This window comes from Hypanus sabinus, chromosome 14 (genome assembly GCF_030144855.1).
Source record: "Hypanus sabinus isolate sHypSab1 chromosome 14, sHypSab1.hap1, whole genome shotgun sequence".
Lineage (NCBI taxonomy): Eukaryota > Metazoa > Chordata > Chondrichthyes > Myliobatiformes > Dasyatidae > Hypanus > Hypanus sabinus.
In genome coordinates this window covers 95,667,945-95,680,131 of record NC_082719.1, presented here as the reverse complement: position 1 = coordinate 95,680,131, position 12,187 = coordinate 95,667,945, and the positions used below count along the sequence as shown (strand labels likewise).

Below are 12,187 nucleotides of genomic sequence, written 5' to 3'. Positions count from 1 at the left end.
GTCTTAGTCTGGAGGGATCTGAAGCGCCTACCAGACGGAAGCAGTTCAAACAGTCCATGCGCAGGATGGAAGGAGTCCTTTATGATGTTCCCCGCCCTCTTCTTCAACCTGGAAGAGTACAGGTCCACAATAGAGGGCAGGGAGGCTCCAATGATGCGCTCGGCAGTCCTCACTGTGCGCTGCAGTCTGGTTCTATCCTGCTTGGTGGCGGCTCCAAACCACACAGTGATGGAGGTACACAGGACAGACTCAATGACTGCAGTGTAGAACTGCAGCAGCAATTCCTGAGGCAGACCATATTTCCTCAAGAACCGCAGGAAGTACATCCGCCGCTGGGCCTTCTTCAGGATGGAGTTGATGTTCTGCTCCCACTTCAGATCCTGAGAGATGGTGGTTCCCAGGAACCTGAAGTTCTCCACATATCTTAAATCTTCAGCATTTGATCCTCAGGTTCAAAGTTCAAAGTAAATGTAATATCAAAGTACGTCTATGTCACCATATACAACTTTGATATTCATTTTCTTGTGGGCATACTTAATAATCCATTATAGAATAATAACCATTACAGAATCAGTGAAAGACCACATCAGCTTGGTCATTCAACCATTGTGCAAAAGACAACAAAATGCAAAAACAAAAAGAAATAATAATAATAAATAAGCAATAAAACTCAAGAACATGAAATGAGGAGTCTTTGGAAGTGAGTCCATAGATTGTGAGAGCATTTTAATGATGGGGCAAGTGGAATTGAATGAAGTTATCCTCTGGTTCAAGAGCCTGATGGTTGAGGGTAATAACTGTTCCTGAACCTGGTGGTGTGAGTCCTGAGACTCCTGTGTCATCTTCCTGATGGCAGTAGTGAGAAGAGAGCATGTCCTGGGTGGGGTGTCCCTGATGATATATGCTGCTTTTCATGCTCAATGATGGGAAGGGCTGTACCCGTTTTGGACTGGGCCATATCCACTACTTTTTGTAGGAAATTCTGTTCAAAGTCATTGGCATTTTGATACCAGGTTGTCCTAGTAACACAAATCTAAAGAATGATATGCAATAATTTCAAATTTAACATTAATTTCAGTCACTGTAGCTTAATCTAAATTAATCTTCTGTTTCTTCCCATAGATACCAAAATCACACAATGGGAGGACCCAAGATTGCAGAATCCGGCCATCACTGGTCCAGTAAGTGTACAGTCAAAATCTCCCAGCTCTGGGGTGTTAACAGTTACTTTTTGTTTGCAACTTTATATTTTCAACCCATGACCCTGCATTTTATTTCTTGCTTACGCATTCCTCCCTTCCACAGAAGGATGTTGTGCCAAATATTTATTTGGGCAAACCTACATTTTAGGAATCCTTGTATGACGCAAACTTCAATGGAAGTGTAACTGTATTCCATTCCTCTAACAATCTTAGATATATATCAACAATGGAAAAATTCAATTTTAGTATTTTTCTTTATGTTTCATTTTAGCTTTGAAGTCCAAGAATAAGTTATTTTACAAGGCAGTTTAATAAATCTGTTTACAGTTGATATGATAAGAAACTCAATGGATTTACAGCAGAATGAAAAAATAAAAAGTAATAATTAACATCTGAGATTCTGCAGATGCTGGAAATCCAGAGCAACACACACAAACAAAATGTTGGAGGAACTCAGTAGGTCAGACAGCATCCATAGGAAGGAATAGAGAGCCAACATTTCAGGCGAAGATCCTTCATCACTATGTTACCCAGAAAATGCAGCAGATCATAAACACAAGAGATCCTGCAGAACAAATCAAATCAAGTTTAATTATTATTCAAACCACACATATTTACAGCTGAACGAGACAGCGTTCCTCTGGGGCCAGGATGCAAAACATTTAAAATAGCAAGTAAACATTCAAAAATAGTTCAAAGGTTCAAAGGTCAGGTTTAATGTCAGAGAAATGTATACAATATACAACCTGAAATGCTTTCTCTTCGCAAACATCCACGAAAACAGAGAAGTGTCCCAAAAAATGAACAACAATGAGAACCCTGAAGTCTCCCCGATCCCCCCTCCCACAGGTAAGCAACAGCGAGCAATGATCCCCCTCCCCCCCCAACAAAAATAAACACGTATCGGTACCAACACCGAGCCCAAGCATGTGCTAAGTAGTAGCAAAGACACAGACCAAAGTTACCCCAAAGGCTTTGCATTTCATCCGAAATTCGACAGCCCGCAGCTTATCTCTCTCCCTGGCAAGGGAGAGGGAGGTGTCCCCCATTTTCACAGCGAGTGGGAGACATAACAACAACCCACTGGTTTATGATGTTAAAAGTCCATTTTGTCGTTTTTTTTCGAGCTCTGCGCCCAAAGATCGCAAAGACTTCAGGTCCTCGGGACCACAGCGAAAGATTTTCTGGCCTCCCCGACAACACAGGAGTCTCCTGACGTGACACCAACCCTCGATCCACCCGTCTCCAGAGCCTCGCGATCTTAGGCTTCCGAACACGTTCAAGACTTTCAGACCAAACCCTTGGCAGGTCAAATAGTGGCCAGTCGTGGAACCCCGAGAACGGGTCCCATTCCCACAAAGAACCGAATTCTACGTGTAACTCCAGGTCAGGGTCTTCAAAAGAACCTTGCGCAGGGAAAGAAGAGATATTAAGGACAGAAAGAGCTGTTTTCGAAGATGCAAGCAAAGGAGTCGCCGTTAGGCACTATCATCCCTCCTCAGTTCCACCCGTCTCCAGTAGTGAGCTACATAATTCAAAATATCAAGCAAAGAAACATCTTCACTCAAAAAAAATGTATATTCCAAGACCGTAAGTGACAGTGTCCATCAATGGATGCTACAGTGTACAGACACACACAATCCAGCCTATCATTCCTGATGCTGGAAATCCAGAGTAACACACACAAACACATGTACACGCACGCTGACACACACACACACACACACACACACACACACACACACACACACAGACACACACACACACACACATACACACACACACACACACACACACACACACACGATGCTGGAGGGAATCAGCACGTCAGGCAGCATCAATGGAGAGGAGTAAACAGTCGACTTTTCAGGCTCAATTTTAAAAAGTACATGGGAAACTATTGAATAGATTAAAAACGGCTTTGTTAATTTTTGTACACAAGTGAAGCTAATGCTTACATGGTGATATTATGAAGGAGAGTTCGAGCAATCAAGAATGTTCCTAAATAGAAATAATGTATGGCGTTGCATAGATGTTAAAAATAATAGAAATTACATATCTGATTCCTTGGGCATTGTGAAGTTCATTTTTGGTGCATTTCCATGTTCCACTGTGAAAATTACAGCCTTGGATTAAAAATACAGAGTCTCAGTAAGCTTATTTCTGATCAGTTGGATATGCAAATAATATTACAAATTCTCCAAATATATTTTGTATCAGTAACACACCCAACATTTTGAATGCAGGTTTTAAGATTTGTTGAGACAGATTATTAGATTCCAATTTTAGGGTTTTGACCCAAAACGTGGACATTTTCTGTCTGCTTGACCCACTGAGATCATTCAGCAGATCTCCCCGTGACCACGTGCATTTCCTCTGGGAACTAACAATAAAGTGTGGAATAAAAAAAACATAAATATAAAAGCAATCCTGTAAAATCCATGTGGATTCCAATATCTGCATTCCCTCGTACAAATTAAGCTACAAATTACAATAAGAACCATGTTTTTAAAAAGTGCAAAAAGAGAGCAAAAGAAGTGAAGCTAGTGTTCATGTGTTAATTCATTCTCCATTCAGAATGGTGGTGGGAAAGAAGCTGTTCCTAAAGCATGAAGTGTGTGTCTTCAGTCTCCTGTACCTTTTGTCGGATGTTAGCAACGAGAAGAGGGCATGTCTCTGGGTGATGTGGTCCTTAATGATGGATGCTGCCTTCTTGAGGCATTTTCTTTTGAAGATGTCCTCGATGCTTGGGGAGGCTTTGTGCCCATGATGGGCTGCTCATTCACTCTCTCAATGAGGCAGCTTTGTTCTTATGCAACACACACAAAATTCTGGAGGAACTCAGCAGGTCAAGCAACATCAATGGAGAGGAATAAAGAGGGTTTGGAGGCTTGCTTGCCTCTGTGACCCAGACAGCGATGTTGGCTAGAGTCAGGGCCTGGTGCTTTGGCTCTTGGTAGGGTTACCCATGCCAAACAGGTCAAAGTTTAAAGGCCAGACTAAGAGTGGCCCACTGGACCTCCAGGTTCAGGGGTTCAGTTCAGGGTTAACAACCCTGATCGTCAAAAAGCACGTACAGAAATAGCAATGAAAACTTGTACAATCCAGACAGAGATTGAGGACTTTCATTGCTGCCCTAAATGCCAGCGGTGTAACGGGCAATAAGTCAGTAAGTTTCAGGACAAAACCCTTCATCAGGAATGCTTATATTGTTATGTCCTGTCATCCTTGATGAAAAAGCAAAGAAATGTATGCTATAAGCAGATTTAGCTGATTATGGTTTTGTATTGGTCTAATTTTAACAAAGTAAAGCTACTTTAGTATCTTGTAGACCAGAGTACTGCTTTCAAATGTCAATGCTAGTTGAAAAAATGACCCAATCATGTAACACATAGTGAATACATATCAGGGTGTGATACACATTCACTCTTAATCAGAACCATTTCTTCTGAGCCTTTAACCTATAGTTGATCTGATCATTTCAGACAGCGGAGAACATCATACATCTAAAACTTAAGAAACTTTCTGAATGTGTTTATTCACAGGCTGTGCCATATTCTCGAGAGTTCAAGCAGAAGTATGATTATTTCCGGAAAAAGCTGAAAAAGCCGGTAAGTAGGCAAGCATTCCATCATGACCAGTTCCAGGGCTGCGTGCAGCCCAGCTCGACACACTCAGATAGCACCATGTGGAATGCAAGGACTTCGTGCATTGTTTTTTTTTTCCAATTAATTATGTTAAAAGGAAACTAGTGTTACCGGACTTCTCTACTATTAATGATGTACTATTAAGGATGTAATGCTAAAGTTGTACAAGGCATTGGTAAGGCCAAATTTGGAATATTGTGTGCAGTTCTGGTCACCGAATTATAGGAAAGATATCAATAAATTAGAGAGAGTGCAGAGACGATTTACTAGGATGCTACCTGGGTTTCAGCAATTAAGTTACAGAGAAAGGTTGAACAAGTTAGGTCTCTATTCATTGGAGCGTAGAAGGTTGAGGGGGGATTTGATCGAGGTATTTAAAATTTTGAGAGGGATAGATAGAGTTGACATGAACAGGCTGTTTCCATTGAGAGTAGGGGAGATTCAAACTAGAGGACATGATTTGAGAGTTAGGGGGCAGAAGTTTAAGGGAAACACGAGGGGGTATTTCTTTACTCAAAGAGTGATAGCTGTGTGGAATGAGCTTCCTGTAGAAGTAGTAGAGGCCAGTTCAGTTGTGTCATTTAAGGTAAAATTGGATAGGTAAATGGACAGGAAAGGAGTGGAGGGTTATGGGCTGAGTGCGGGTAGGTGGAACTAGGTGAGATTAAGGGTTCGGCACGGACTAGGAGGGCCAAGATGGCCTGTTTCCGTGCTGTGATTGTTATATGGTTATATGGTTAAGTCAGCTGTTCAACATCTCACAGGGAAAATTAAAAACTAACAGCTAATCACCAGTATTTTGTAATTACCTGATTTCTAACTTTAATGCTTCCTTTTCATGGTCCGATGTTTCAAGCTCTCTGGATTCCTTTTTACCAGTGCTTTCAAGTCCTGGTATATAAGAAAATACAAACGCGTGAGAAAGCGTTGAAATATTTGGATTTTAGAACGTAGAACAGTACAGCCCAGGAACAGGCTATTTGGCCCGCAGTGTTATGCCAAATCAACTAAAGAGCAAATCAAAAACACCCAAGCACTGATCCCTCCCACCTACACAGTGTCCATGTCCCTCCAACTTTTTTACTTCCATGTGCCAAGCCCAACGTTCCTTAAAAGCCTCTAATGTGTTTGCCTCTACCACCCTACCAGGCAGCACATTCTAAGCATCCACCACTCTGGCTAATAAACTTACCCTTCACAACCTCTTGAACCTGCCCCTTCTCAACATGCCTTCTGGTTTCAACGCTGAGAGAAAGATACTCTCTGTTCACTCTATGCCACTCATGATCTTGTAAACCTTTATCAAATCTCCCCTCGGCCTCCACCGCTCCGGAGAAAATAACCCAAGTTTGTCCAGCCTCTCATAGCAGCACGTGCCCTCTAAATCAGGCAGCGTCCTGGTAAAGCTCTTCTGCACTCTCTCCAAAGCCCCAGCATCGTATAAAACGTATAAAATTCTAAAGGGATTGGACGTATAAAACGTATAAAATTCTAAAGGGATTGGACAGGCTAGATGCAGGAAGGTTGTTTCTGATGTTGGGGAAATCCAGTACGAGTGGTCACAGTTTAAGGATAAAGGAGAAGACTTTTAGGACCAAGATGAGGAAAAACTTCTTCACACAGAGAGTGGTGAATCTGTGGAATTCTCTGCCACAGGAAACAGTTGAGGCCGGTTCATTGGCTATATTTAAGAGGAAGTTAGATATGGCCCTTGTGGCTAAAGGGATCAGGGGGTATGGAGAGAAAGCAGGTACAGGGTTCTGAGTTGGATGATCAGCCATGATCATACTAAATGGTGGTGCAGGCTCGAAGGGCCGAATGGCCTACTCCAGCACCTATTTTCTATGTTTCTATCCTTCCTATAGTGGGACAACCAGATCTTGTTGGAAAATCTTGGCATTTTATCATTGGTATTGACACAGGAAGTTTTGAAACCTATAACTTATGCTACAACTTCAGCTTCTAAAATGACTTAACACATTTGGTAAATAGATTTTATTATTGTCACATGTACAAAAGTATGCCAAAAATCTTATATTGTGTACTGTTCATACAGATCAATGCATGTCTACTGGAAATTTTAACTATTTTAGTGTTCAGATGCTCCATTTTCACTTTCTTCTCTCTTAGTCTAAAACGGTTTGCTTATAATTTTGTAAGTGTATAGGCAGAAATGAAGGGCACCACTACAGTAGTGTAACGGTTAGCACAGCACTATTACAGCTCGGGGTGTCAGGAGTTCAGAGTTCAATTCCAGCACCGTTCTGCAAGGAGTCTCTGTACGTCCATTTCTGCCACAGAAGTGTAGGGGTTAGTGTGATGTTATTACAGCTTGGAGCGTTGGAGTTTGGAGTTCAATTCCAGCATCCTCTAAGAGATTTGTACGTCTTTCCCTTCCTTATGCACAACCGGTTTTCTCTGGGATCTCTGGTTTACTCTCACAGTCCAAAGAGGCACCAGTTAAAGTTCAAAGTAAATTTTATTATCAGAGTACATATACAACTCTGAGATTCATTTTCTTGTGGGCATTCTCAGCAAATTTATATAATAGTAAATATAACAGGATCAATGAAAAATCAACTGGAGTGCAGAAGACATCCAACTGTGCAAATGTAAATATAAATAAATAACAAGAACATAAGATAATGAGATAAAGAGTCCTTTAAAGTAAGATCATTGGTTATGAAAACATTTCGATGATGGGCCAAGTGAGTGTAGTTATCCCCTTTTATTCAAGAGCCTGATGGTTGAGGGGTCTTGAACCTAATGGTGCTAGTCCTCTGGTTCTTGTACCTTTTACTTGATGGCAGCAGTGAGGAGAAAGCATGGCCTGGTTGTGGGGATCTCTGATGATGCAAATTGACCATAAGATCATAAGATAAACGAGCAGAATTAGGCCATTTGTTCCATTGAGTCTGCTCCGCCATTTTATCATGGCTGATCCATTTCCTGTCTGGGTCCCAATCTCCTGCCTTCTCTCCATATCCCTTCATGCCCTGACCAATCAAGAATCTATCCACCTCTGCCTTAAATATACCCAGTGACTTGGCCTCCACGCTGCTTTTGGCAACAAATTCTACAGATTCACCACTTTCTGCCTAAAGAAGTTCTTCCTCATCTCCATTATAAATGGACGTCCCTCTATTCTGAGGCTGTGTTAGACTTGCCCACAATAGGAAACATTCCCTCTACATCCACTGTGTCATGTCCTTTTGAGTGACTTTTACTCCACTGAATATCTTTCCAAATGAAGGAGAAATGAGCATTTTGAAGAATGATACTCCATTGCTGATGTTTGGTTTATTTTTTATTCCAGGCTGATATACCCAATAGATTTGAAATGAAACTGCATAGAGGAAACATTCTAGAAGAATCATACAGACGGATCATGTCCTTAAAGCGACCAGACGTACTGAAGGCTCGCCTTTGGATAGAATTTGAGTCGGAAAAAGGACTTGATTATGGAGGCGTTGCAAGAGAATGGTTCTTCCTTTTATCCAAGGAAATGTTTAATCCTTACTATGGGCTTTTTGAATATTCGGCCACGTAAGTATGGGATGTCTTGTTAGCTGTAGAAAAATAACCTTTTTCAAACTGCAGCAACTTTATTAAGTACACCTGTACATCTACTCGTTAATGCAAAGAACACAATGCACAATACTCCAAGTGCAGTCTGACCAATGTCTTACAAAGCCTTGGCATTACGTTCTTGCTTTTACATTACAAGGATGTAATGCTGAGGTTTATAAGGCACTTGGCGTATTCTGAGCAGTTTTAGACCCCTTATCTAAGAAAGGATGTGCTGAGATTGGAGAGGGTATATAGGAGGTTCATGAAAATTCCAGGAATGAAAGGTTATCATGAGGAGCATCTGGAGGCTCTGGGCCTGTACTTTCTGGAATTTAGCAATGAGGGGGATCTCATTTAAACTTATTGAATGGTGAAAGGCTTCGACAGAATGTACGTGGAGAGCAAGTTTCCTATAGTAGGCGAGTCTAGGACCAGAGGGTACAACTTCAGAATATAGGGATGTCCATTTGGAGTGGAGATGAGGAGGAATTTCTTTAGCCTGGAGCTGGTTAAATCTGTGGAATTCAATGCCACAGGCAGCTGTGGAGGGCAAGTCTTGGGCTGTATTTAAGGCGGAGGTTGACGGGTTCTGGACTAGTCAGGGCATGAAAGGTTATAGGGGAAGGCAGGGGAATGGAGTTGTGTGGGAAGTGGATCAGCCATGATGAAATGGTGGAGCAGTGGGCTGAATGGCCTAATTCTGCCTCCTATGCTTTATTGGGTATATACTAGTTCTCTCAAAATGAGTGCTAATCTCCAGAGAGGAACTCTGTAGTTACTGCCTGCTTTCCAGTTGCCAGTGGCACTGCACCACCCCTCATGGGATGGGTGTGCAGGTGATGCTGGCAGAACATTAGGAAGCATGCAATTGCAGAAGTATAGTTCAGTGGTGAGGATAGTATGGTTGTCAGCTGAGCTAGTGTGATGCAAGCCCCTATTCTCAGAATGTTTGTACCCTGTTAGAAAATTGGCAGTGTCTTCTTCTTCCTCTTCGTCTTGGGCCCTCAGCTCCCATTGGAGCTTAGGACACTGATGACCTCCCATCTCCATCGTACAAATTCGATGGCATGGTTGGAGTTCATCAATGCTTCTGTAATCCATTGTATCCATTGTCACCAGCGCCCAGTTGGCCAGCCTTACCCGTTTACACCTCTCACAATGGAGACTCAGGGTTGGACTTTGAGAGGCAGCCATGAGTTCTAGAAAGCAATTAAAAATGGTAAGGATTACATTTATTCAGATCAATCCCAAGCACAGTCTGACTCTTCCGCTGGATGTCAAAGCACTCTCAACATTCAGGATAAAAAGCATCAAGATCTTGAAATTAATTGGCTATTGTTTTTCCTACCATTCATAAAATTTCTACTTTTTTTAAAATTCAGGGATTTAGGGCGTTCCGTGTAGGTGTAGGCCCTACTGGCCCTTTAGGCCGTACCACCCCAGCAATCCCTGACAACCCCGATTAACCTTAACCGAATCCTGGGACAAATGACAGTGACTCCGTACGTCTTCAGACAAAGCGAGGAAACTAGCGCAACAGAGGAAAACCCATGTACCCGCATGGAGGATGTACAGAACGTTGAAATGGAACTCCAAGCTCGGAAGTCCTGAGCTCTAATAGCATTGCACTAGCTGGCACCCATTTGCCAGTTGTTTATTCACTTGCATTTTATTAATGCTTGCTGCATGCATGCTGGCTTCCAAACGTATTGCTGTAATGTTACTGAGATGGCTGATATTTACATCTCATGGATCATATTTCATCCTAGTCAAGCAATTCAGGTCTTAAATTCATATAATTAAAGTTTTGTCAGAAGCCTATGAACAATCATTAATTGTTCAGTTTTACTTAAGCCTAACAAAGTAATTAATTGTTTTCTTTAGTGTTTTAGTTTTATCTTCTTTCTAAAATTCTTTTCAGAGATAATTACACACTTCAGATTAACCCAAATTCTGGTCTTTGTAACGAAGATCATCTTTCCTACTTCAAGTTCATTGGCCGTGTGGCCGGAATGGCTGTTCACCATGGCAAGCTTCTGGATGGTAAGTTAGATTGTTTCATATTATTTCAGAACAAGTGCAACTCAATTGACCCATTTAACCATTGAAAAGCTGGTAATGATCATAATAGTGACTGTTTCATAACTGCGCTGGCACTGGAGATGGTCTAGAGCAGCTTCACAAGAAATATTCCAGGAATGGAAGGGTTAATGTATGAGGAGCATTTGATGTTTGAAGCCTGTACTTGCTGGAATTTAGAAGAATGGGGGTGGGGGGGGGGGATATCTCATTGAACCCTACTGAAAATTGAAAGGCCTGGATAGAGTGGATGTGGATGTTTCCTATAGTAGACTAAGACAGACTCAGAATACAAGCACGTCCTTTTAGAACAGTTATGCAATGTGGGAGGAAACCTGAGCACTAGGGAAAACCCATGTGGACACAGAAGAAGGCACAAATTCTTTACAGCCACCGGTGGAAATCGAACCCCGGTCGATAATCCCTGGCACTGCAAAGCGACTACAAACTGTTTTGTTACTATGCCGCCCACATTTTGAATACCACTGTCAGATGTTCTCACATTCTTTCCTTTTCCACAGCAAACAAGCTTTAGAGTCAATCCACATACCACACCCTTTCTTCTTGAATTATTTTGGTAAACTTCTTCTGCACTTTCTCCAAGAATTTTACATCTTTTGAAAGGTATGGTGCTAAGCACTGAATGCAATGTGTGGCACTCCTAAAAAAAACTCTACACCCTCAGGGTGGAGGAGCAACACCTTATATTCCATCTGGGTAACCTCTGACCTGATAATATTGATATTAATTTCTCCGTCCAGTAAAAAATACCCTCCCCCTCCCCTCCCTCTATTCCCCACTCTGACCTTTTACCTCTTCTCACCAGCCTATCACCTTCTTGGGTCCACTCTTCCTCCCCTTTCTCCTATGGTCCACTCTCCTCTCCTAAGAGATTCTTTCCTCTCCAGCCCTTTACCTTTCCCACCCACCCAACTTCACCTATAAGACTAACCTGTAGGTCTTTGGATTGTAGGAAAAAACCAGACCACCTGGAGGAAACCCACGTGATCACTCAAGAATTACGGACTTCTTACAGACGGTGCTGGGAATTGAACCTGGGTCGCTGGTGCTGTAAAGCATCATGCTAACCACTACGCTAACATGTCACCCCATGTTGTTATGTCATTAATATTTGGCTTTATATCATGTTATTGCTGATTTGTGTATAGAAGGTGTGAAGAAGACACTAATTAACATACCGACAAGCAGGTATGGTTGAAAGCTAGCAGAATTGCAATGTTTTGTGATTGGACATGATGCATGATTGAAAACCAAAAATATGTAAATACTGAAAACCTGAAATAAAGACACAAAGTGCTGGCAACTCTTGGAAAGTTGGGAGAGGGAACTGTTAAAATTTTATGTCAGTAAAAGTTTTATAAATAATAACAAAAGAAAGTCATATTGGATGCACGTATTTAAATATCAAGGATATCTCACGTGAAGCAAGACACAAAATGCTGCAGGAACTAAGTAGGTCATTCCGCATCTATGTAGAGGAATAAACTTTGACTTTTCATTCCCCTCCTTAGATGCTACCTGATTGCTGAGTTTCTCTAGCATTTTTTGTGTGGCTCTGGATTTCCAGCACCTGCAGATTTTCTTGTGTGTATGTGATGTGAATTTTCTGTGATTGAGGCCACAGGATAATGTGTTCATTACAGCATTACCTCGAAATGGGGGTAAAAG

At 41.7% G+C, this 12,187-nt stretch overlaps 1 protein-coding gene across 10 annotated transcripts in view; it reads left to right on the top strand.

Annotated features, from left to right (window-relative positions):
- The window catches only part of nedd4l (NEDD4 like E3 ubiquitin protein ligase), a 423,982-nt gene that overhangs the window by 376,961 nt on the left and 34,834 nt on the right, over window positions 1-12,187 (top strand). For all 10 annotated transcript variants that reach the window (XM_059989671.1, XM_059989670.1, XM_059989668.1 and 7 more), the window contains 4 exons: window positions 1,123-1,181; window positions 4,748-4,813; window positions 8,166-8,395; window positions 10,341-10,462. In XM_059989671.1, the coding sequence (XP_059845654.1) occupies window positions 1,123-1,181; window positions 4,748-4,813; window positions 8,166-8,395; window positions 10,341-10,462 (477 nt within the window). The remainder of the gene's footprint in view (window positions 1-1,122; window positions 1,182-4,747; window positions 4,814-8,165; window positions 8,396-10,340; window positions 10,463-12,187) is intronic.